This window comes from Solanum pennellii, chromosome 4 (genome assembly GCF_001406875.1).
Source record: "Solanum pennellii chromosome 4, SPENNV200".
In the NCBI taxonomy this organism is placed as follows: Eukaryota; Viridiplantae; Streptophyta; class Magnoliopsida; order Solanales; family Solanaceae; genus Solanum; species Solanum pennellii.
The window spans coordinates 577661-603682 of record NC_028640.1 but is presented as its reverse complement, the minus strand read 5'-3'; the positions used below and the strand labels follow the sequence as shown (position 1 = coordinate 603682).

Sequence of the window (26022 nt, the reverse complement as noted above, 5' to 3'; positions counted from 1 at the left end):
ATTTAGGAACTAATTTACACGAATTAAGCGATTTTCTTAATTTTTTTTTCTTGTGTGTTAGTCTATTAATATCTTAGTGATATGACTTCATGATGATTTCTTTGTGAAATCTTTTAGGAACTCTCCGCAAGGAGTTGGGGAAGCAATAAATGAAGTATCACCATTTTCAAAGTCCGTTTTTGACATTAATAGCCAATTTAAAGATATTGAGCAATTTTCTAAGTTTTTCGTGTGTGTTAATCCATGAATATTTTGGTGCTATCTCTTATAGACGATTCCCTCGTATAACATTTAACCCTCCGTAGGGAATTGGGGAAGCAGTACGTACAATTCATAATTTTCAAAGTCCATTTTGAACATTTAGGGGTCAATTTACACGAATTAGGTGATTTTCTCAAATTTTTGTGTTAGACCTACATATTTTGGTGACAATGGAACAATTTCTTTGTGAAATCTTTATGGAATATTTTGTAGGGAGTCGGGAAGCAATGTGTATATAGTTTTACCATTTTCAAAGTCCATTTTGGGCATTTAGTGGTCAATTTTATAGAAAACATGCAATTTTCTCAGTTTTTCGTGTGTTAGCCCATGAATATTTCGGTGACATAACTTCTAGATGGTTTCTTTGCAAACCTTTATGGAACCTTTTGTAGGGAGTTAAGGGAGCAATACATACAGTCTCACCTTTTTTTGAGTGTATTTTGAGTAATTAAGAGCTAATTTAAAATTTTATGTGATTTTTTAAATTTTCGTGTGTGTTAGCCTATGAAAATTTTAGTGACATGACTTTCATATGATTTCCTTGCGAAACCTTTGTGGAACCCTTCGTAGGGAGTTTGGGGAGCAATACGTATAGTCTCACCATTTTAAGAGTCCATTTTGGTCATTTAGGGGCCAATTTACAAGAATTAGGCGATTTTATCAATTTTGTGTATATTAACCTATAAATATTTTAATAATATGACTTTCGGATGATTTCTTGTGAAACCTGAACCGAACCCTCTGTAGGGAGTTGGAGAAGCAATGTATGTAATCTCACCATTTTAGAGTTTTATTTTTGCCGTTTACTAGCCAATTTAAAGAAATTAGGTGATTTTATCAATTTTTCATATGTGTATTCATGAATATTTTGATAATATGAAATCTCTATCAGAGAGTACTTTCTACCGTGGAACTAAACCAAACTAGATAAATAAGAAAGCAAACTCCTTAAGTGGTAGATACATATCTAATAACCTATTCCATAAAATAGTAAATAGTAACACACTTGTGGAGTACAGTAACTATAATAACATTCTGATGTCGATTTGTTTGACTGATGAACTGCTAGATCATAATTCTGCTAACTATGGACAACTGCAATTAAGATCGAAGACACGAGAGATAAATTCACAATTTGAAGTTTATAAGTCTACGCAAAAGGTATTAAATATGTACAAGAAGACATTTAAGCTTGTGTAAAGTTAAATAAGTAAACACACATATCTTATGTGACATGTTATCATAGAGTGTGAAATTACCACATAGGATATATATATATTTACTTTTTCAATACGAGATTTAATTCCTACTTATACAGATCTAAATTAAAACGCATAGATGCTAATTAATGTCAAAATAAAAGAAACGTTTATGTTATATACCGTAAAATATTAGCCTGCCACAAGGAATAAGACATTCCACTCTACACAATCACTCTAAACATGGTGATATAAATAATCAACTACTCAAATCCTTTTTTTTTTTTTTATTCCAACTCCATACAAAAAAATATGATGCACCTAGCAAAATATCTCACATATGATCTAAATTCAAAAACAATATAGTAAAAAATTGCTATAATGGTCACTGTATTTTCACCCAAACACTATGACTAGGAACACCTTGATGAACTACAAATACCATATAATATCCTGGAGGTGCAATATTCCTTGTTGGAGGTGCAAACACTATAACTCTATAACCAAACATAAAAAACCTTTCTACTCTCACAATTTCCAAAAACAACAACCTTTGATTCATCCCAAATGAGTGTGTAGTAAATGAAGGTGGAATCATGCTCACCATGAACTCTGCATCGGGCTGCGGGAACGGTAGAGTGAACGTGATCGAGAACTGTTGACCGTACGATATAACTTGCCCCACATCAACGGCTTGGTTTAAAGGTCTTAGATGCGCGTATTGTGTAGCCAAATAAGGTGGTGAAAACGCCTCTAAGCTTAATTCTGTCGGGTACTTTACGCCCGTAAAGTTGTACGTTGAATGCGGATTACTACCACCCACTAATATCCTCCCATCTGGCAGTAAAATTGCTGATGAATGGTACATTCTTGCAATTTTAGTAGGGTTGAGCACAGTGAATCTTCTCCTCGGGTCGGGTTCATCGGGTCGGTAAAGAACCGGGTTTAATACCGGGTCAATCGCGTTCTCCCACCCGGCTGCTCCATTCGCCGCCCCGTTTAGTATAAGCACATTTCCTGTAGGTAACAACAACATATCCGGCATGACCCGACCCGAAGGCATTTCCTCCATGACCCATTTCGGATCCGGATCCGTTATTCTCATTCGCCCACATGAACTTGAACCCCGCCAAAACTCCCCTTCCAATGCCTTAACATACGCGCCACCCCACGCGCCGCCGCAGATCATCACCTCCACCACCGGTTCCTGACCCTGAAGTAAACGTAACGGAAGCATTACCGAAGACCCAGTTGCCGGATAACTCCGTTTCTCGCCGGGAATCATGGGGAATTCCCTGAGAACATTGTGATTAACATAATCTAGTTCAATTGATCGTTGATTTGAGAATATGTAGAGATTTCCGTTGGGTAAAATGTACAAGAATGGGTAAAGATTGTTTTCTTCAATTGGGTCTGTAGTTTCCACTAAGAATGGAAGCTGAAAAACCCCACCATTTTCGTCCATTGTTTTGGGGAAAAATTCATAGCTGAAAGCTTTTCTTCCACCAACAATGATTACACGTCCATCAGGGAGTATATGATCAGAAGCATACCATCTCTGAACCGTTAAATTTTGCGGTAATTCAGTCCAATCACAATCAACATCACCATCACACGGCGAAAACAGCCGGATTTTACGATCCCCGGTATGATATCCACCGGTTTGAATTAATGTACCATCGGAGTTGAGTGCACCAGAGGAACACCAAACATCAGTTTGAACCATGAGTGGACGGTAAGTGTTTGATAAAATGTCATAAAGAACAGAATGAGCAGAGCAATCAACATCAAGAACTTCATCATCGAAACGACATTTTCCTTGTGGAAGTGAGAGATTAGAAGCTCCGAAATCCGTTCTATCGAAAATGATCACTTTGTTGTTGTAGAGAAGCTGCATATGCATTGCGGAGACACCAATTGATTCATGTAGAAGTACCCATTCACCATTTACATTTGATGGTATAAAAGGTGGATGAAATATAGTCGGAATAAGCTGTGAGTTTCTACGATGATGACGACGATTGTGACGATGACGGTGAGGCAATGAAGATGATGAAAGAATCAAGATTGTGAATAGAAATGAAAAAGATTGAATCTTGATCAATTCCATTGAATTGATGAAGATCAAAACAGAGCAATACAGAGTAAAACAGAGCAATACAGAATAAAACAGAGCAAAACAGAGTTATGAGTATTTTATTTTAGCAGTTGTTACGCTGATTAGTTTGAGTTTTTAACTAAATAAATGGAGTAATAGACGCAAAGAAAATTTAGCATGAATTTGTTAAAAACTAAACGAAAATTTCTCAATTTTATTTCTCTCCATGAATTTAGGGATTGTTAATATTGTCATGTATCATATAAATAATTGAAAGAAGCACAAAAAAATAAATAAATTAGATTGGTAATAATGCCACGTATATTTAAGAAATTCTTGTTTTATGGTTTTATCTTTAGACAAATTACTATATTTATTTGTTTGGTTGTAATTTTAACTAAAGTACAATTAGGGATCGTTTGATTATTGGTTAGGAAATATATTATGTATGTGTAATATTATATTTGATAAGTGCTTAAAATTGTCTGTAAAATTAATATGGTGTTTGATTTGGGATAATGAAAAATATGATTCAAATTATTGTTTGAATATTTTTTCTTAATTCTGTATTACCTCACAAAATCGCATATACGAAATAAAAGGAGTATTTGTGAGGTAGTATTTTTTAACATAGTAGTTAGGAGAAATATTATACGAGTATTAGATTCTGCATAAGTAATATCATGTTTGATAATTGGTTAGGATTATATATGTATAATATTAATATAGTTTTTGATATACAATTTAGAAATCTGAATAATCAATACATGTATAAGTTATTAGAGAATTTATGTATAATTTGATATAGGGTAAAAACTAAAATAATTAATACATAAATAACTAAATCCTCTGATCACGGCATAAACTAATATAAAAAAATTGATCGAAACTAATTCATATATTACTAATATCTACATATTCTATTCAGCTACCAAATAATTCATAAATACAAGAATAATTCATAAATGAATAAAAATGATTAAAGATAAAATTATTCTTAATACACCAAATCAAACTCCGACTAAAAAATAATTTCAGTATTACTAATACACTTTATTCTATAATATTACGTTACGTTCTATTAATTGACCACTAATAAGTTGCAAGCAAACTTAATTAGTTGCACCCTTTTAATTTTATTTTATGTAACATTCAACAACTTCCTAAAATAGAAAAACCTTTCCTTCTGCAATTTTAAACCGATAATTAATTGCAACTTTTTTGCTAATTTTTAGTAATTAAAGTTTCCCTAGCAGAGACTTGACAATTATTTACGTAGAGCTTATTATTTCATGCTCATCATGAAGAGAGAAGCATTACTATACTGTTTATATTATTTTAAAGATAGTTACAAGGGTATAAAAATTTAATTCTAGAAAAATATAATATTATTCACTAAATTTTGTCAAGTTTGAACAAATTGGATGAAAATATTCATTCTTTCATTTTTCATCGATTGGAGAGGATATAGGAAAGATGATGTGACGATATATTTGACCAGATCATATATATATTCTTCAGAATTTTTTCATAGTCAAATGCAAATATATCAAATTGAAGGAGTTTAATAATGGCAAAAAAAATTATCAAAAGAGCATAGATGATCAGATTAGTTTGATATAAATCCATCAAGATTGAAATTTTTTTCTATGACGGTGAATGATTTCATAAAAATTTTGTTTTCTTTTTTTCCCACGTCATTGAGGCCCAAATTAATTATCTTTCAAATACCTATTTTACAAATATTAAGTGTATTTTTATTTAGGGAAAAGTAATTACAAAAAATTTATACGTATGTGTGAATTCAAATTTCACAAAAGCCACAAAGCTACGTGGTTTCTTTTTATCTGTCTAAACCTCGTTTGACAGAATTCCCTGGTGGTAGAGAATGAGTATCCCGAGGAAAAGTTAAAGCGCACGCAAATTGATTAGAACACAACCTAGTATTTAAAAGTGAAGCACACAAAAAGGTAACAATGTTGATGAGGCTTAAAGTGAGATGCAAAATTTAAGAACAAAAAAATACTTTAACGTATATGGATTTAGTACTAAGATAATCAAATTGTAATTAGGATAACTAAATTCAACATGCAATATAGAATAAGGCCAATATTAATCCAACTCCTCAAAATTGAGATTTAAAGAACTAACCTTTTTGTCTGGATGATTTTGCGTCATTATTTGAAGAACATGCTTCTTCAAGCCCATGGCTTCACCTATGGGCTATGAGGTGCCCCTTCCTTCACATAGCTTCATTGCTTTAAGTGACAACGCGATGACTTTTAACAACACTGGCTGTTATACGAAAACAAAGACAGTAAAATCGATTTGTCCAACACTTTAGTTTCTGTGTCAGTATTCAAATTTGACCATCTTAATTGAAGGAAGCTGACCTGAAAGGACTTCACAGACAACTGCTTAGGGAACAGATGGACCGTGAAGATTGTCACACGCGAGCTTGAAATAACTCTTCGTACTGCATGGCTTTCAAGTTAGTTCACAGGATCTGCGATAAGTGGCAAGGTTAATGAAGTCAATTGTATGCTTGCACTCAGAGATCTCATTCGTTGCTTCATCTTTGGACCACCAACTTCTTTAACATCGATTTTGGATTTTCTCGTGCAACGAGAGCCAGTTCATGCAGACTAGGCATAAGATGCAATAGTAGTCTGTTCTACCAGTTTTAACATATACAGGATGTCACTCCTACAGTACTGTATCCTGGTAGTTTATCGAGTCCCCTTTCATCAATTGTTTCTCTGATTCTTTCAGCATCGTCCCATCTTCCTTGTCTAGCATAAAGGTTGGACAAAATCACGAAAGGAACAGGGTTTTCTGGCTCCAATTCTGAGAGCTTTCTGGTCATTTCTTCTCCCATCTTAGCATTAGAGAATTGCTCAGAAGCTGCTAGTAAAGAAGCAAAAACAGATGCAGAAGGCTCGGGAATGAGCTGTAGTAGTTCTCTAGCTTCATCCAGACGACCAGATCGAGCAAGTAGATCAACCATAATATTAAGCTGCTTTAGAGTTGGGATTAAGCCAAAATCTGTGATCATCAAGCTAAAAACTTGCCACGCTTTCTCCAATTTTCCGATATGGCTGCACACAGACAACATGCAATTCAAAGTTGCGGAATTTGGTTGTACTTTCTCCATTAGCATCAAAGAGAACATCTCAAAAGCAGCTTCACCTTCCCCGTTCCTTCCATACCCTGAAATCATTACATTCCAGATAGCAGGATCATCATATTTTACTTCCAACTGATCAAAAACCTTACGGGCCAAAGGAAATTGTCCACACTTCATGTACATATCAATGATTGCGGTAACAATAAATTCATCAACAATGTTATCCGTTCTAAAAATATATCCGTGAATCTCTTGGCCGAAACGGAGTGAGGACAGAGATGAGCACACCATCAGAAGACTAGTAACAGTCTTCACACTGGGAACGACACCGGCAGAAAGCATTTTCCTAAAGAACTTAAGAGCTTCATTCTCTTTTCGCAGCAGCGAAAACCCAGTGATCATTGAATTCCATGTTGCTGAATCTGGTTCCAATCCTTCCGATTCTAATTCCACCAACAGCTCAACTGCTTTCTCCGTTTGCTCATTCAACATCATACCGGCAATCATCGAATTCCATGTTATCAAATTCCCGTTGCCACCCAGCTCTTTGAAGATTTCATATGCACATAACCAGCAACAGCATTTCGAATACATATCTACAAGTGCAGTTCCCACCATTGTACGCGATTGTAACTCAGTTTTCGCAATAAGTCCATGAACTTGCCTACCAAACTTCACATTCTTAAGATTAGCAGTAGCAGAGAGAACCAATACTAAAGTCACTTCATTCGGTTCTTCGTCTAGTAACATCTTCTTAAACACATCCAAAACCACTTCCTCCTCCCCATTTCGCAACATCCCTGAAATAAACGCATTCCAGCACACCACATTCTTATTCTTAACCAATCCAAACAACCTCGTCGCAGAAACACAATCAACACAATTCAAATACATACTCAAAATCGACGTAACTACATATACATCCATTTCCACACCAATCTTTATACCCCAACAATGCATTTGAACACCATGATCAATACTCACACACCCTGACAAAACACTAGCTATAGTAACTGAATCCGGCCTAATCAATAAACCACTAAACAACCCAAACATCTTAAAAGCATCAACATGATACCCATTTTGTGAAACCCCAGAAATGATTGCATTTAACGAAGCAATATTTGGTTGAGGAATATCATCGAACACCTTCAGGGCACTATCCACTGAGCCAAATTTCATGTACATGTCAGTAAGCGATGTAGCTGCATATACATCAGTGTTAAACCCGTGTTTAATCAAATGGCTATGAAGAATTTGACCTTGTGGTATAAATTTTAGCTTTGCACAAGCTTTGAAGAGACAAGGGAAGGTGAATTTGGTGGGAGATAAAGAAGAGTAATGGAGTTGGGAATACAAGTTAATGGCTTCTTTGTAAAGTCCATTGGCTACCAATTTTGCTATTTGAATCTTCATGGATTGTTCCCTTCATAAGGGATGATTTCGTTTGATTTTCAGTTTTATCACCATGTTCGTTCATTATTTTTGTATATATCTATTTAAAGTTTGTATAAATCTGTGATTTTTGAATTTTGTATAATTGTTTAAAGTTCATAATGTTTATGTTTGTAACAATTTGTTATTTTGAATTTATCATATTTGTATAATTCCAGATAAACGAGATGCGGATTATCAAATTATTACCAACTCCGGCTCGCCTCTCTCCTCTCTCAATCTCGCTCGCGTCTCTTATCCCTCTCCCAATCTCGTTCGTCAGATATACAAATACAATATGTATATCAGTTACATATATACAATTGTCTAATCGACATACATATATAATTTACCTCTCTCAATCTCGCTCGTAACTCTCCTTCCTATAACATGTAGCTACAAATCATAGTTATCAAATTATAGTTATGAAGCATAATCAAACTATTTTCGAATGACTAATGGGAAAGTTTCCCTAAAATAAATTCGTATTAATAACTAATTCAATTTATACATTAAAGCTATAATTACATGAAAAACGTATACGATAAAAAAAATAATTATATGTCACCTAGTTATAGTTTTGGCATTTGATTGTTGATCTTATCTAATCTATGGGCATCTCAAAGCGGCAAAGCGGACAGTAATGGCTATTCTGTAACCACTTTGTAATGCAATGTGCATGAAACATATGCGAGCAAGGCAAACGCAGTACTTGAGTTTCGTCCCCTATCTCATCTAGACATACCATACAATCATCGTTGTTGCTTCTTTCATCATTTTCAATCGTCTCTAGTAACTCTATTGATGATTTACTAGCCGCTACCATTCCAACCACAGATGATGATTCTTGCAATGCTAACAAAATTCTACCATCGCAATATTGATCAATCGTTAATGCTATTACCACACGTACCTTTGACATCTCATTAGTACTCATGATGCTTTCCAACTTACGACTTGTTTGTTCAACTATATTGTGATGTTGATCTTCAAACTCGTTCTTAGAATCCCTTAACAATTTTGATATAATGGAATCGAGTCTATCATAGAGCTTGATATCAGAAAGATGAATAACGATTGGAGATAAACTGGCCTTACATTCCAATGTTCTACCCACACGTTCGGATGCTTGATCATTGGGTCTTATATACCAATATCGTTTCATTATGATGAATCTAAATTCAATGTTTAAATAGGGTAAAAAAGAAGTATATGAAGAAGTAATTGGAGGGATAATCAATTTTTTTTGCTTGGGAATTGGTTTAATTTTAACAAGAGAGGTCTTGACACAGCTATGACATACAAAGGTCAACATATTGCAAGTATTAAGAGGAGAAATTAATTATTTTTTAAAAAATTAGAACCTTCAAGTATATTTATAATATATTAGCAAACCAAAACTTATTAAGGAAAGGATTAGTGAGTGGGAAGCCTAATTTGATTGAGAAAAAGGAATTATTATAAGTGGGGGGAAAATTATGAAAAGTAATACAAGTACTTTAAATTAGAATAGGAGAAGGAAAAGTACACGTTTTGGGGAAATATAAATTGGAAACTTCAAATAAATATTTTTAAAATATTATTTGTATTGTTTCGATTTTATGTATTATCGATTTACTTTATTAATTTTCGATGTTGAAATATATTAAGATCGATAACTAAATCGATAAGATATTTTTATTGACTTTTGATTTCTAACCGTTCGATTTTAAGAATCATAAATACAAAACTCATAAAATAATTATATGACTTTTCCAATAATTTGACGGAACAACGTAACAATGTGACTTACCTTAATGATCATAAAATAGAAAGAGTACTAACATGAAAAGTACTCTATAATATGCCCCACAAATAAACGAACTAGAACGAATTGAATGCTAATAAACAAATATTTATAAACTTCATAAGATATAAAACCATATAACTCATTACACAATTTGAAATCATTCAAACAAACTACCATATATCATATATTAGTAACAGCAGCAACATAATCTACTACAAAATTGTTTTTGACTTTAGATTGTTGATCCCGTAGGTAGTTTTGTCTAATCGGTTGGCATCTCAAAGCGGCAAAGCGGACAGTAATGGCTATTCTGTAACCACTTTGTAATACACTCAGCATGAAACATATGAGAGCAAGGCAACCGCAGTACATCAGTTTCCTCACCTAGCTCATCTAGACATACCAAACACTCATCGTTGCTATTTCTTTCATCAGCTTCCATCGGTTCTAGCAACTCTATTGATGATTCACTAGCCGGTACCATTCCATCCACAGACGATGATTCTTCCAATGCTGACAATATTCTACCATCGCAGTAGAGATCAATCTGTAATTCCACATTCACACATACCTCTGACATCTCAGTAGTCGTGATGCTTAGCAACTTACGAGTTGTTAGTTCGACTATAGCATGTTTTTGATCTTCAAACTCGTCTTTGAATTGCATAAACACTTGTGATAGAGCGTGATCAAATTTCTCATAGAGCATGGTATTTGAAAGATGATTAATAATTTGGGTCGACTTGGTGGAACAGTCCTCCCGTACTCTACCCAGATATACAGATGCTTGATCATTGGGTCTTATATACCAAAATTGTTGTAGTATACTGAAATTGAAGTGAATGGTTAAATAGGGTAAAGAAAAAGACGAAGAAGAAGAAACAATTGGTTCAACGCTAACAAAAGATTTCTTGAAGCAGTCATGGCATACAAACTCTGTTGGAAGCATATTGCAATTTTTGAGAGAAGAAATCAATATTTTTTTTACTAATGGGAGACTTACCCCATTTCAAGTTTATTTATAATATTACTATCAAACCTAAACTGATTAGGAATAGGATTAGTGAGTTTCTATATTAAAAAAGGAAATACGTGGGGGGGAAATTTAGAGAAGTACACGTTTTTAGGGGAATACTACATATTATTTGTAGTTTTATATATGGAAAAGAGAACACGTTTTGGAAATATTTTATAAATTGGGAAGTTCGAATATTATTTGTATTTTTATTTATGGAAAAGGATACATTTTAGGAAATACTCCATAAATTGGAAACTTCAAATATTATTTGTATGTTTTATTTATGGAAAAGTAATAAAAAAGAAATTGTTGATTGAACTTACCAATGCTCTCACTGTGACTTCCAGGCTAATAAGACCATAATTTCATTACTGAAATCTTAAAAGAAGTTGCATTGTTATAACTGCGATGTCTGAGGTCAACTTACACGCACATAGCTAAATATAGCAAGTCAAAGTCTCAAAGATATAGTTACATCAAAAACTTTTTTTTTTAGGTAATTTTCACATATATCAAACAAAAAATTTCATATTTGTATGTTATAGCAAAGTTTGCATAATTGCGCCCCATAACAAACATATAACTGTATAATTCGCTATACATATACAACTGTATAATTCGCTGACTTCACTATACATATACAATTGTATGATTCGTTGGCCTAAATTGTATAATTCGCTGACCTATTTCGCTGCAATTGTATAATGAGCAATTGTATAATTCGCTGGCCTATTTCGCTGCAATATGGGTATAAAATTTGCTTTGCATACAATTGAATCGAAGTAAAATGTGTGTATACTGTATAATTATAAGTGTATAGAAAGAAGATATATGTTTTTCTCTCGCTTTATACAAAAACAGAAACACAATTTATACACTTCTATTGTATAAAGCGAGAAAAAATTGTATTTCACTGCAATTGTATAATTCGCTGACCTTTTTTGCTACAATATTTGTATAAAATTTGCATTTGTATATAATTGAATCGAAATAAAATATTTGTAAATTGTATAATTAAGTTTATAGCACGAAGATATATGTTTTTGCATTGGTATATACAATTTTCTCTCGCTTTATACAACAATTTATACACTTCTTTTGTATAAAGCGAGAGAGGCAAGCGGAGGGAGAGTGGCGAGCGAGAGTTTTGGGAGAGAGGCGACTGACAAACTTTGGCAAACGTTTGCTATGGGGCACAATTAAATCAAACAGTAGCTACTCCATTTATTTTAGGTTATTAGTTTGTTGTTATATACAATTATCCCTTTTTTTTAAAAGACAAGGCACGCCTTTTTCATTTTATCTCCAAAACTAAATCACAAATTCGACAGCTTGAGTAAAATTGACAGGGCAAGACATGTAAGAAGCATAAGCGATTAGGTGGGTAACAAGCATAAGCGATTAAGCGGGTAACAAGCATAAGCTATAAAACGAAGTGTGCATTCTATTCTATTCTAAGAAGAGAAGCAACTCATACTAACGACCACACAAACATAAAATATAAGTTGCTTATCAAATTCAAGTTCAAATGTAACGATAACCAAATCTGGAAATCATACCTTATAGAACTCATGTTGAGGATGTGAAGGAACAGGTATTTCATTGTATACCTGCATAAGCTTCGTCTCTACTGCATTTAACTGGAGGTCCTCCACATTTGCTAGCGACCTAATATCTTCAACCTTTCCCAAAAGGGAAAAATACCGTCCATTTGAAAAGCCTATACTTCATCCGTTTCATTATCCCTTACTCTCTGATCAATAGGAAAGAGTGAGAAAAAATTGTTCAGTAAGAAATCTGATTCTAAGAGTTTACCAAGAAACAAACAAGAGGTGAATACACCCTGAATAATAATGGGAAACAAGCACAATACTACAAAAGAATGTATACAAAAACTAACAGAATGCGAAAAATGTAAACACCAAAAGAGAAACAAATGTTACAAGAGGCATAATAAAAAAGATGAACATGAAGAAACATGATTAAGCAATTAAGAAGCAACATGAGATATATACAACTACAAACAGGTTATTTAAAAAAGAAACAAGGAACCAATGACATGGTAACTAGAAGTCTAGAACTAACTCTGATGTTCTTTTGAAAATGAGGAGGAAGTTCTTTTGCACAACTTTTGGAAAGCTTAAAGTACAAGACAAAACTCATTCCTTAACCATCAGTTTCACACTGAAAAATTGCAGTAGGATATAATGGTACTTGTAAAAAAGAAAGAGAAAACAGCATCTTAGCTACTCAAATGAGTGAATATTTTAATATAAAATGAGCCAGAGCTTGTATGGTACCTGAATACACTTATTCGCTTAAAGCTAAACTAAAAGGAACCTGAATATTCACTACAAGAATGGGTGGAAGTGTCCCAGAGTGTTCAATGAAAGGAAGTTCCATCAACACCAAAAGGATAATATGCAGCCTAATTTGCTGCAAATGCTACAGTCACAAAATCTCCAGCCAATTTTTTGGCAATTGTCTTGGCAGGCTTAATCTGAAACTGTGGAAATCAGAGAGAACCCAAGGGAAAACATAAAGAGGTAATGGGGAAACCACCACAACAAATTCAAAATGGGAAGGATGAGATAAAATAGATTGATACTGAAACAACCAGTAATAATAATGAGAGCAGCAAAAAGAAGGTGACGAGAAAGATGTCAAGCACGCAAGAGAGAGCTTGTATCACACAATGAATCACAAGGCATGGACTTCCAAGAAGCTTCCTTTAAGGTCATTGAGGATCTCCAGGGTGATCAACACTTCTCGAAATGACAAGACTCGCAACAATAATAGGAATGTGTCGTCTGAAACCTCTAGAAAAGTCGACGTTATCAGAGCTTGACTGCTCAGCCTTGACATGAAAGTTGACTCCAAGCCAGGCTAACCTCCTCTGGTGGCCTTCTTCAAGTTCTCCATAGTGTTGCAGAATCGGTAGTCCAAATTTGGAACTCTGTTAGAAATGCTAATAACTCAAAGTAGTAACAGATCACAAATCTCGTTGGTTAGCAATGCTTGCTTGTAGTCATGTTTTTTCTACTTCTGAAGTAGAGCTTTATTTAACTTATGATATGCCAAAAAATAGAAAATTGTTCTCTTAAATAATAATAATAATTTGCCGCAAACTTTTTCTTTTTGTCCCTGCAGAAGTTAAAGTAAGTGAAAGATACAACGTAAACAAAAGTAGAGGGAAGTTGCATTGACATCCAGCATGCATACACAAACTATGATAATCATAACATGCACAAGACACATCTAACTATACCCACATGGATTTTCCCTTAGCTTTTCTACTTTTTTTGTAAATAAATTATTTCATCTACACATTAGTGCACGCCCTCAAGACACCTCCATAAGTAAATTGATGCTATGAATGGGCCTAGATCAGTACTGGCAAAGCAGCCCAACACCGAATTAAGTGGTTATGTGTGGGATCCGGGTTGATAAATAGAGATTTGGGAGAGCAAAATAGGTTTATGTGAATTATGATTGTGCTTAGACAAAGATTGTGCCTGTCATCCCCAATTCTCTCTTAGTCCCCTCATATCCTTCTCCTTTATAGTTACTGTTATTTTTCGTGTTCTTCATATTGTAATTGCTCATTTATGTATGAATCAAAACTTATTAGTTTGTTCTCTGTTGTTTATTGTTGAGTTGAGGAAATCACTATAACCATTTTATTGTTTGCTACAACTGAGTTGCCCACACCCCTTCCCTACTCATAGCAAAACAAATACATCAAGGGATAAATGACTGTTCTTTCAGGCAATATATTACACTATTTCAGCCAAACCTATTTTAGCCCAAGTAGCTTTAGGACGGGTCAATAAAGTGTCGATTTATCAGCTGAATTCAATTTTACTAGCCCAAATTCAGTTCAATCGACTCATTCGATACCGCTACCAATAGTTATAAGATTTCAGGGAAGGCAATTTACTACATTCCTATTTATCATTCTTTTGCATGGATAGTTTTTTCCTTTCTCTACTGAAAAACCGTTGTAGCTAATGAACTAAAAATGAAGAATGTCTTACATTGTACTAGATGTGGCCGGAACTTCATTTGCTTCTTCTGGTAAATCTCATACAAGCTTCAACCGGCTCGATCTGGGGCTTCTAAGCCTGTTTTCACTATTGCAACGGCGAAGATGAAACCTGCTAACCCCAACGAAACTGATAACTGACAAAATAAGGGTCAATTTTGGAGCCACCGTAGCACTCGCCGACGAAGCCATCTCTACCGGAATTCCGAGTAGCTCCACACTTGCATAGAAGCCCTCAATTCATTCATTATCTAATTAAGCAAATTAGGTGTTTAGTTGAATGGTTAACATTTAGATGGTTGTTAACTTATTATCAATGGTTTAATAGTATAGGCCTATAGAGTAAGGGTGTATTTCGATTTTATGTATTATTCATTTGATTTATTTATTTTGATTTTGAAATACATTCAATCAATATTTATACTGAATAAGATACTTTTATCGATTTTTGATTTTCCTTTTACTTTTGATTCATAATAATTTGGTTGTCGATTGGATTAAAAAAAAATACACTCATAAAATAATCGTATTATTTCTCCAATAATTTAATGCGACGAGATAATAATGTAACTTTAAGTAATAATTATAAAATAGAAACAATACTAACTAACATTAAAGGACTAATTAATTACACAATTTGAAACCATTCAAACAAAATAACAGATTATTCCAACAAATATTCATTATACACCATTTTTTTGGTTCAGTGTAGTACTACTGCATACATTATATATGAAAGAATATCAACAAATTGTTTTTGGATTTAGATAGTTGATCCTTTAGGCAGTGTTGTCTAATCTGTTGGCATCTCAAAGCGGCAAAGCGGACAGTAATGGCTATTCTGTAACCACTTGGTAATACACTCAGCGTGAAACATGTGAGAGCAAGGCAACCGCAGTACATCAGTTTCCTCCCCTAGCTCATCTAGACATACCAAACACTCATCGTTGCTATTTCTTTCATCAGCTTCCATTGGCTCTAGCAACTCTATTGATGATTCACTAGCCGGTACCATTCCATCCTCGGACGATGATTCTTCCAATGCTGACAAAATTCTACCATCGCAGTAATGATCAATCTGTAAGTTCACATCCACACATACCTCTGACATCTCAGAAGTAATAACAATCCCTTGCAACTTACGAATTGTTTGTTCAACTATAACGTGTTGTTGATCTTCAAACTTGTCCATTAACAGTTGTGATATAGCGTGATGGAGTTTCTCATAGAACATGATATCGGAAAGATGAATAATAATTTGGGTCGACTTGGTTGAAGGGTCCCACGTTCCACCTAGGTGTACGAATTCATGATCATTAGGTCTTATATACCAACATTGGTGTAGTACACTGAAATTAAAGTGAATGGTTAAATAGGGTAACGACGAAGAAGAAGAAGAAACAATTGGTTCAACCCTAACAAAAGAGTTGTTGGAGCAGTCATGGCATACAAACTCTGTTGGAAACATATTGCAATTTTTGAGAGAAGAAATCAATATTTTTTTTACTAATGGGAAACTTACTCCATTTCAAGTCTATTTATAATATTACTATCAAACCTACACTGATTAGGAATAGGATTAGTGAGTTTATATAATAAAAAAGGAAATACGTGGGGGGGAATTTAGAGAAGTACACGTTTTTAGGGGAATACTACATAAATTGGAAACTTCTAATATTATTTGTAGTTTTATTTATGGAAAAGAGAATACGTTTTGGAAATATTTTATAAATTGGAAACTTTAAATACCTTTTTATTTTTTTTTGGTAACTAATATTTTGAATTTTTATTTATGGAAAAGAACACGTTTTGGAAAGTAGTACATAAATTGGAAACTTATATATTATTTGAATTTTTATTTATGGAAAAGTAATTAAATTTTTTTTGCAGACTGTTACTTACCAATGCTCTTCTCACTATGACTCTTCCAGGCTAATAAGACCATAATTTCCACAAGACACTTCCCTATGCATAGCTACAAACGCTCTGTAAAGGTCATTTGGTTGGAAACAAGTTATCGAGGATAAATACTTATGCGATAAGCTATCTCAGGATAATCCAAGAACAACCTAATACCTTCAACCAAACGTGGGACAAGATAATCCTATATTTTACCTCACGTAAAACAATTCCTAAGTGAATACACATTTTGAGTTTAGCCATGTCATCAGCATAGTCAAACCCACATGCAAAGTTGGGGATGCACGTGTAGCCATTAACTTCAGAAAACTGAAAGAAATTAGGATATGGAGTAATTAACAGAGCACCTATGAGAAACCTAGGAGTACCTGCGTGACCAATGTTCGAATCAAACTAAAGTCATATTCTGTTGTTGTTATTTTATGTTACTTTGTATTATCTTTTCGAAATTGTAAGACAAATTTAATTACTCCGTTTATGATCTTTAATAGTAAACAAGTTTCATAATTAATTCTATTATTATTTTTTAAGTAAAGTATTACACAAACTTGAAAGAAAAAAAAACTTGATCTTAATTAAAAAGAAAAAGGAATATCGAAAATAAATTAAATAATCTCTAAATAGTACTTTAATAATGACAAAAGTACAAAATTGTGTTGACATTAAATTATTACTCCGTTGGCATCGCAAAGCGACAAAGCGGACAATAATGACTTTTTTCTAACCACTTAATAATACATTCTCCATGAAATATATGCGAACAAGGCATGCATAGTGCTTCACTCTCCTTGTTGATTTCACTTAGACAAACTATACACTCATTTTTGATATCTCTTTCATCGACTTCTATCTTATTTAGCAAGTTTATTGATGATTTACTAGCCGGCACCATCCCGTTGAATAACTCTTCTGATTCATGTAAAGCTCTATCGCAAAAGTGATTAATCACTAATGTTACATCAACACATGCCCCCAACACTTTACGACGACATTTATAATTAGATTTTGTTATAGTCATCAGTCTTGTCAATTGTCGAGTTGTACGATCAAGTATAGAACCACGTTGATCTTCAAACTCATGCGTAAGCATATTTGATATAGCGTGATCGAGTCTCTTATAGAGCATAATATCAGAATGATTGAGAATGACTTGGGACGATCCAGTTGAATCTTCAAATGTACTATGTATGAGTACGGTTCGATTATTGGATTGTATATCCCAAAACTTCGTATGAATATTAAAGTTAAAGTGAACGCTTAAATAAGGTGAAGAAGACGAATATGAATCAACAATTGGAGGAATACCGATCAAATTATTTTTTTTGGAAATTGGCTTTGCTTTGATGAATGAATTTGTTGACCTACTATGGGATACGAAGTTTTCGGGCACCATATTGTAAAACTTTAAAGTAGAACTCAAGTAAACGTTATAATAAAACTCTAAGGGGTCGTGTGATTTATTTATACTAATTTGACAATCAAATCCATAACCAACTATAATTTCAATTCGAAAGTCTATAATTTGGCACTATTTGTTACTATTACAATTATGGAAACCTATATTTGATAGGACAAGGATTTGTTACTTGCCAATAAAGTTATTGTTTTCCTAATTAGGTCTTTTAATATTTGGAAACTACTGTAAATTATAATTTTACTCGAATAAATATGACAAAAAATACATTTTTTAAAATACAAATAATTGAAATCTCGAAAAATAACGGAAAGAAAAGTGATATGCTACAAGACTAGTTAGAGATTTACTAATATGTTACAAAGTTTTGGTATGTTCAAATTATCGTTCTCCTGAAATAGCTGATGTTGTAAATTGGATATTAAGGTGTTGAGCGAAAAATAATTTCAGTTCTTTCACCTCATTTTCTAGGGCACACAAGCGATCCATCATAGATCGGTTGTCGTCTTTAGTTGAATGTAACTCGGGAAGTAATTCAACCTTTGAGGAAGCGCCCCCTTTCAAAGATTGGTTTTCCTCTCGAATTGAACGTAACTCAGATAGTAATTCAGCCTTTGAGGTAGGGGGACCTTTCAAGTCTTTCGCTTTTACTCCACCCCCAAATCCAAATACATGGCTACGAATTTGAGGTCCAAAGCATTGTTCCACTATCTCTATGCTAGGAAGAGATGGTTTAGATTGCACCAATTCTTGGAGTTGAGCCTACACATAAATAGAGAAACATTTCTGTCAGAACCATAATAACTAAAAGTAAGCTTACATTGTTCAATAAATGGAACATACATGTTTTTCAACTGCCTCACATTCGACAAGCTTGTTATCCTTCTTCCGAGTCTCGAAGAAAATAGTTGCTAAATCTGGTGGGTTGCCATTTTTCCCGCCCTTCATTTCAAATAACACCTCTCAATATTTCAAAAAGAAAAAGAGAAAAGGGATAGGAAATTATGACAACACCTCTTGATAAATAATTTCTCTAATAGGCTTGCTACCGGTATGATGAGGCATCTTCAACTTAGCTCTGTTTGCTGAGTTCCTGTTGCTTCTCACCTATATTTGTGGAACATTACATATAAATATCATGAATAGAATCTCAATTGATAGACAATGACAATGAAATTACACCACCACTAGGCATTATGTCAAACCTGAAAAGTTTCTGAAGAAAAATGTTCTTTAATCAACCAATCCCATTGTTTCTTGTCAACGCCCTTTGGTGTATTCTTAAGAGCCTCTAGGATTGGCTTACCTTTCACATACTTAAAATGTAATTGTCCTCTCCATTTGTTCCACAATTCTTTCATCCATCCCAAAATGTGACCCCGGTGACTATCCATATCATCACTCTCAAATTTATCCTACAATAAATCAAATGTTTTGGTTAAGATAAACGTCATATTTTAGTAAACAAATAATCCATACACAAAAAAATATTTGCTGCATATGAAAACAGAACTGCAGAGATCATCTTCCTGCCAATACCAAGTATGATGAAATTACAAGATTATTGATGCACACAGCAGAGGATCCCCCGCTGTTTCACTCATAGGTTCAACATAGATGATATGTAGACTAGTGTCATATATGATACATGCACAATTCCAAAAAGATTGACTGTATCTCTAATGTGCCATCTAGCGAAGAGTCCAGTTTTCTGCTACGTAACAAGTTTTTAAAATTTTATCTATGCATTACTCCAAAAACCAGATTATCAATAGCAGATATCTGTTTCCGGAACACCAGATTAGAATAAGCCAAAATCAATAGCTGAACCTCTACTTGCAAAAAGTACAAAAAAGAACCTTTTCAGGGATCAAGACTATTGGGCATCATCCCTTTTTCACTTAGAATAATCTCTACTGTAAATTATCACGCCCAATCACTTCCCTCACAAGAAAAAACATGTGTATTGCCATTTTTGGGCTTACTGCTCCATATTAAGGGGAGGGTCCTGCTTCAAGCATAACCAGTTTAGGAAGGTGATTGAACCAAGAATATGGGCAATAAGACAATCGATGAGCTCCTTGTTATACCCCCTTTTTTATGAGATGAGAAAGAGAGACCGTGTACTGGATCAGCTCCCTTTTTGTTTTAAGAAACTGTAAGTCTGTAACTATTAAAATGAAAAAAAGGTAAAGCAGCTTTTAACCAGTCAAAAGTGGTACAACCAGGATATTCTTTAAAGAAACATGGTGAATTCTTGTTTACTGTATCTGATAGTTGCATATTGATACCAAGTAAGAAATATTAGTTTATTTTTTTCCAAGTAGCAACCCGTACAATGCCACTAACAAGAAGGCTAGTACAAATTTAAAGGACATTTGTCAAAATGCAAACACAAAATTGAGGTCCAGATCAAGATCAATTGCACACTCTGCTCTAAGCCTCTACCAAACTACAGAGTCCTCAAAGCTTTCTTAATAAAGCCCTAAACCTACTCCATGACACCATCACATCTATTACACCAATTTGGCTAACATAAACCTACAAATTGACAATTATGTTGTCCACATAAGCAAACAGTGTTTTTAAGGTAGCAAAGAGCAGATAAGCAAATTGAACACGTGTTACCTCAACAGCTGCCCACATGTAATTTAACTTTTCTTCCTCAATTTCATCCCATGATGAGACTCCTAATGGACACATGCTATGATCACGAACTAATTTTCCCAAGTGCCTGGAAAATAGATTGCTATTCCTTCCAACAGTTCAATTATTATAAAATGTCACTTTCAGCTTCTGTCCGGCTTGAAGTAATGCAACTTCTTGGCACTTGTTCTGTCCTCGACCTCTTCTTACCTTTCCAGTAGTACATGAACCTACATTTGCATATAATTTAGAAATGTCTGAAATGTTATGCAAAAATATAAAAGCCATATACATAAATTTATGATTATACCATATATTCTTTCCAACTTCATACTTGAATTCATGTTTAGTAAATACTTTAGTATTATAATTCAGTCATGCAAATTCGTAACACAGTAGAATTGCAAGATCATACTTGTTTCAACATTTAGAGTGTCTTGCATAATTTGATTGGTAGACGGAGACGATGTAATCTCAATTTGCATTTGTTCTTTGTCATGAACCAAGGGGTGTTTATTGGTTCTCTGCATTCCTTGACCAGTAGATGTGGTAGGATCTGAACTTGTACCAGTAGAATGAGATGGCATACTTTCACCAGAATAATCAGATATGGTAGCATCTGAACTAGTACTATTAGAAGGCGTTGCCATATTTTGACCAGAGTAAAGAGAATTTTGATGGAAGGATCCTACATCATTTCCAGATGCCCACAAAGAGCGCATAGATCTAACATCCTGTTCTTTGCCTCGTCCCTCACTTATAGCACCTGGTGAATCATTTCCAGACACCCCTAAAGTATACTTTTGAATTATTCCATAAACCTTCAAATGTGACTCGATTGTTTCGCGTGTTCCTACAGTTGTGTAGCAACATTTGACACATGGACATCGTATTTCATATAGTTCTTCTGTTCTTCCAAAAGCATAATCCAAAAACTTTTGCATCCCGATTAAGTAGGCTTCATCAGGTCCATTATCAACAAGTTGCTTCTGTCTATTATTAGGTGCCATAACCTTGGAGGCTTCATCAGGTCCATTATCAACAAGTTGCTTCTGTCTCTTATTAGGTGTCATAACCTTGGAGGCTTCATTAGGTCCATTATCAACAAGTTGCTTCTGTCTCTTATTAGGTGTCATAACCTTGGAGGCTTCATCAGGTCCATTATCAACAAGTTTCTTCGGTCTCTTATTAGGTGTCATCACCTTGGGGATGCATAAAGATTAAATTAGAAAAATATAAAGCATGCTAAAGGAAAGTACTAAGATGCATATAACTTCTAAGAAAAATTATATACCCGAAATATAAGAGAGATAATTCAAGGAGCCAGGTGTGTTGAGCTTGCAAGAAGCTACAAAAGTTTAGCCACAAGAAGCTGAGATTTCGAGAAAATGAACTAGGCTAACAACTATTTACTAATGACGTTATAGAAACTAAAACTAATGTATATCTGTAAATTACTACAAAAACTGAATAAATCGTAAACATTAAGTTTCTATACACACAAGAAGTTGAGATATTTGAGAAATAGGTTAAGATTTATAATAATTGACTAAGGATATTTCATAAACTAAAGCTAACGAGGTAATTATTACAATGGGTTAGGAGCGGAGCCACCATTAAAGCTTCGGGTTCAGCATAACCCAGTAACTTAAACTAAATTTTGTATTTGTATTAAAATTTTTATTTAATATTTACAAATAATCTATCCAGAACTGGCAGAACACAACAAATAAAAAAGGATAATTATCCAGAATGCATAAACTAAAAACACTGGTTGCGACTCTAAATGTTTATGGAGAAAATCTTCACCTCTGCAAACACGAACTTGTACTTTGTAACCAAAGCAACTTTAAAGAGGGTAGAAGACATCACAATAAGATCAAGCTGGAGCCATCAGACCAGAATGAACCAAAGCAAAGTCATCCAAGACAACTTTAGATATCTGACCATACACAAAAAAATCAATCCCCAAATCACACTACACGTAGGACAGACTTTATCTGCTTCATGTGCAAATGATTTCAGCAGTGATGACCAAGTATTTTGGAAACATTGAGTCATTGTGTGCAGAGACATAAGTGACAGCTAACAGAGGTCAATCAATTACATTGATAGCATCTTCTGTTCATCTCAAGTAACTCATCTTACAATCTTAATGTCAACCATGATCTCTCTATATACTTGTTGGTTACTTTAGTAATTGATGCAGAGAAGACACAAGTATCCCTACAATCATTTTAGTACATCAACTTTCATAAATAAGAAGAAACTCCAACAATACATGCATTACTCCACCTTCAAAACCAATAAAGTATAATATAAGATAAAAACCTACCAACATATTTTATGTTTCTCAATATAGGAATATATACATACAAGCAACAGACAGAAAACTCAATCACTCACTCAACCACAAATAAGTAAAATCTCTCCAGTAACATTTCTACAATCTAAATCATTCTAAGTCAGCTAATTTCAACTACATGCATAAAAAATTTCATAGTAAAACAGCCACCAAGTTCACCAATTAATCTGTAACAGAATATCACCAAGCTCAAGCAAATTCTTCTATTTCAAAAAGCAAAAGTTAAAAAAATGCAACACACTTAAACAATCAACTAGGTGTTATTGTTCAAAAAAGGTGAAAAAACTACTGTACTGTAACAAACACTAAAATCAACGTCCTTCACAATGAATTCATATTAAAAAAATCATGAGGATTTTCACCAATCACAGAAGAGTTTATTCTGCTGCTGCTTTTTTTTCATAATGTCAAAAACTTACCAGAGTTTCTCATTCAGTTTTCGATTTCGCCAGAGAAACGATTGCACAGTTCAGGAACTTAACGTTGAGAGTAGCCGTCGCCGTCGCCGGAAAACGATTATCAGCAGATCTCTGAAGAAAATGAAAATAGGGTTTTTAATTTCAGAAGAAAAATGAAATATGGTTTCCTTTTTTAATTATTCGCTCGCGCTCAGTTTATAATTAGGGACCAGATATTGATTTTTCCTCACCACATTTATATGATGGACCAACCCGTCAGATGGACTAAAAAGGAAATGGGCTCAGTGTAGAATTAGGGTCAAAAGCCCAAGTTTAACACTAACAATTTATCCATTTTATTTCGGTTATTTCGGGGAACTTACATAAATCGCACTAGTTTAAGAGTTAATCACTTAGATAAACTCTAGTTTGCGATATTATATATTCATACCAAATTTTGGTGCCTCTAGATACATAGAGTCAAATTTTGGTGTAATTTGTTCTAAATACATTGTTTTCAAGTGGATTCACGTTTATCAAGATGCATAACAAATCTCGCTCGCCTCTCTCCCATCTCGTTCGCCGCTCTTTCATGCATCTAGTATTTCAGTTACATGTGAATCACTTTAGATGCCTACATATTCGCATGTATTTTAGATACATACGAATCTCACATGCTTCCCTCCAAAATTTCGCTCAAATACATATATTCAAGTGTAAGATGTATAAGAAAAAATTAATTAGTGGTAAGAAACATAGTATTTCAAAAGTTTAGGTATTATATAATAATATAAATAATAGTGAAGTATGTCTTATTATGTGCTTTTTCCTTTTATTTCTTTACTAGATGATATTTAATGTAATAACAAAATTGGGCTAATTTCAAATATATATAATAAATTATTTGGTTTACGACAAATATAATAATGTTTTTATATACATAAAAACTAAGCAAAAGTCAAAGAAAATATAAATAGACTATATAACTTGTTAAAAGTCATAGACAATATAGACAGACCATACAATATATCTTATCTGTGCACAAGTTATATACTAACTATACAATATATTTTATATATATAATATATATATATGATGATATGTTCAAAAAGTTGAATATGATTTAACTAAACATGAACGATACACTAATTATACATCTGAATTAGCGAATTCAATTTCGATCAACTCAAAATCACCGCTAAGCAATCTTAAAATTTGGATATAAAATCCTCTTGTTATTTCGAGTATCTTGATAAACAATTTGCTCGAAAATGATCCACATTCTCGACACACCGAATTAAAGAACTTAAAATTTGAAATAAATTATACTTATGATTTATCAATTACATTTCTTTAGGAGTGTTTATTCGATTTCTCGGTTTGGCTTTGTACTATTCGGTTTGAGACTTTTGATATTTGATTTTGAAGAAGTGTAACCCAATTCAAATCGAAATACATTCGGTCTGATTTAATTATTTGGTTTTGTCAATAATTAAAAACATAATCAACGGTATATTTGCAATTTAAAAAATATATAATCCATATATACGAGGAGGAGTAATAATGTTGAATCTCTTAAATATACTTTGTAACATAAATCACAAGTAAAACGGAAAACACAATATTTAAAAATATATTCAATTACACATGTCCAAACATAAAAGACAAACTAAATCATAAGTCTATTTAACGCATCCTAATACCTTTGGCTAATTCTGTCTAACCTATCTTAGGGCGTAAATTTCGGTTCTAATTAAACTATTAAAACCTTAAATTAAAAGAAATTAAACAATATAGGTAGCTTCTTTGTGACATTGCGTATAGGCAAATATATAGAACGTGGACTTATTGTATGTTTCAATTTAATTATTCGTATTACTTTTTTTAGTCTGTTTCTAAAAATATTATTTTATATATATTTTAAATAACATGTCTCAAAATCATAATATTTTTATATATTTTTAATTTAAAATGATGAATCAAAGAATTTCTTTTTGAAATTAAGTATCAGGATAAAATTAGATAAAGAAATTAAAATAAAAATATATGATGCTGATTTCTTGTAAAAGCTTAAGACTTCAAATATAAATAATGTTCTGTCAGCCTAATAGCTGGATAATTTTATTTTATTCTATTGTTGATTATTATAGTTTGTTAGTACTTTTTACGTTCAAAGTTAGAGTTAATATATTAATATGTTACTAAACGTTTATTTAGTGAAAAAAATTAATTTTATTTTAAATTAATAAAACTACTTTGCTTTTATTGAGAGCTCGACTTTTTTGAATTCATAATGTCATATTCGAGT

The 26022-nt window shown here is 33.3% G+C and overlaps 5 protein-coding genes and 1 pseudogene across 7 annotated transcripts; all 6 read right to left on the bottom strand.

Moving 5' to 3' along the window:
• Positions 1 to 1806: 1806 nt before the first annotated feature.
• LOC107016135 (aldehyde oxidase GLOX-like) lies at positions 1807 to 5443 on the bottom strand. The gene has a single exon (XM_015216623.2). It carries the CDS (start codon positions 3568 to 3570, stop codon positions 1846 to 1848), a length of 1725 nt encoding a protein of 574 aa, XP_015072109.1. The 5' UTR covers positions 3571 to 5443; the 3' UTR covers positions 1807 to 1845.
• Positions 5444 to 5584: 141 nt separating this feature from the next.
• On the bottom strand, positions 5585 to 8229 carry LOC107016133 (pentatricopeptide repeat-containing protein At2g02750). Its single transcript, XM_015216622.2, has 2 exons — positions 5952 to 8229; positions 5585 to 5853 (listed from the first exon to the last, which is right to left on the bottom strand). The coding sequence occupies exon 1, from the start codon at positions 8099 to 8101 to the stop codon at positions 6242 to 6244; it is 1860 nt and encodes a 619-aa protein (XP_015072108.1). The 5' UTR covers positions 8102 to 8229; the 3' UTR covers positions 5585 to 5853; positions 5952 to 6241.
• A 440-nt stretch (positions 8230 to 8669) lies between these two features.
• On the bottom strand, positions 8670 to 9434 carry LOC114076806 (E3 ubiquitin-protein ligase RING1-like). The gene has a single exon (XM_027916347.1). The coding sequence runs from the start codon at positions 9432 to 9434 to the stop codon at positions 8724 to 8726; it is 711 nt and encodes a 236-aa protein (XP_027772148.1). The 3' UTR covers positions 8670 to 8723.
• Positions 9435 to 9992: 558 nt separating this feature from the next.
• LOC107016184 (E3 ubiquitin-protein ligase SDIR1-like) lies at positions 9993 to 15312 on the bottom strand. 3 transcript variants are annotated; one of them, XM_015216674.2, is made up of 3 exons: positions 14964 to 15312; positions 12486 to 13882; positions 9993 to 10735 (listed from the first exon to the last, which is right to left on the bottom strand). In XM_015216674.2, exons 2-3 carry the CDS (start codon positions 12527 to 12529, stop codon positions 10171 to 10173), a joined length of 609 nt encoding a protein of 202 aa, XP_015072160.1. In that variant the 5' UTR covers positions 12530 to 13882; positions 14964 to 15312; the 3' UTR covers positions 9993 to 10170. The 3 variants fall into 3 exon arrangements, with proteins under 3 accessions (XP_015072160.1, XP_015072162.1, XP_015072159.1); XM_015216676.2 differs by having other exon boundaries at positions 12486 to 12679; XM_015216673.2 differs by having other exon boundaries at positions 12486 to 15312.
• Positions 15313 to 15739: 427 nt separating this feature from the next.
• Positions 15740 to 16439, bottom strand: LOC107016394 (E3 ubiquitin-protein ligase SDIR1-like). Its single transcript, XM_015216873.2, has one exon. It carries the CDS (start codon positions 16437 to 16439, stop codon positions 15765 to 15767), a length of 675 nt encoding a protein of 224 aa, XP_015072359.2. The 3' UTR covers positions 15740 to 15764.
• A 2121-nt stretch (positions 16440 to 18560) lies between these two features.
• On the bottom strand, positions 18561 to 23929 carry LOC107015861 (annotated as a pseudogene).
• Between the last annotated feature and the right edge of the window lie 2093 nt (positions 23930 to 26022).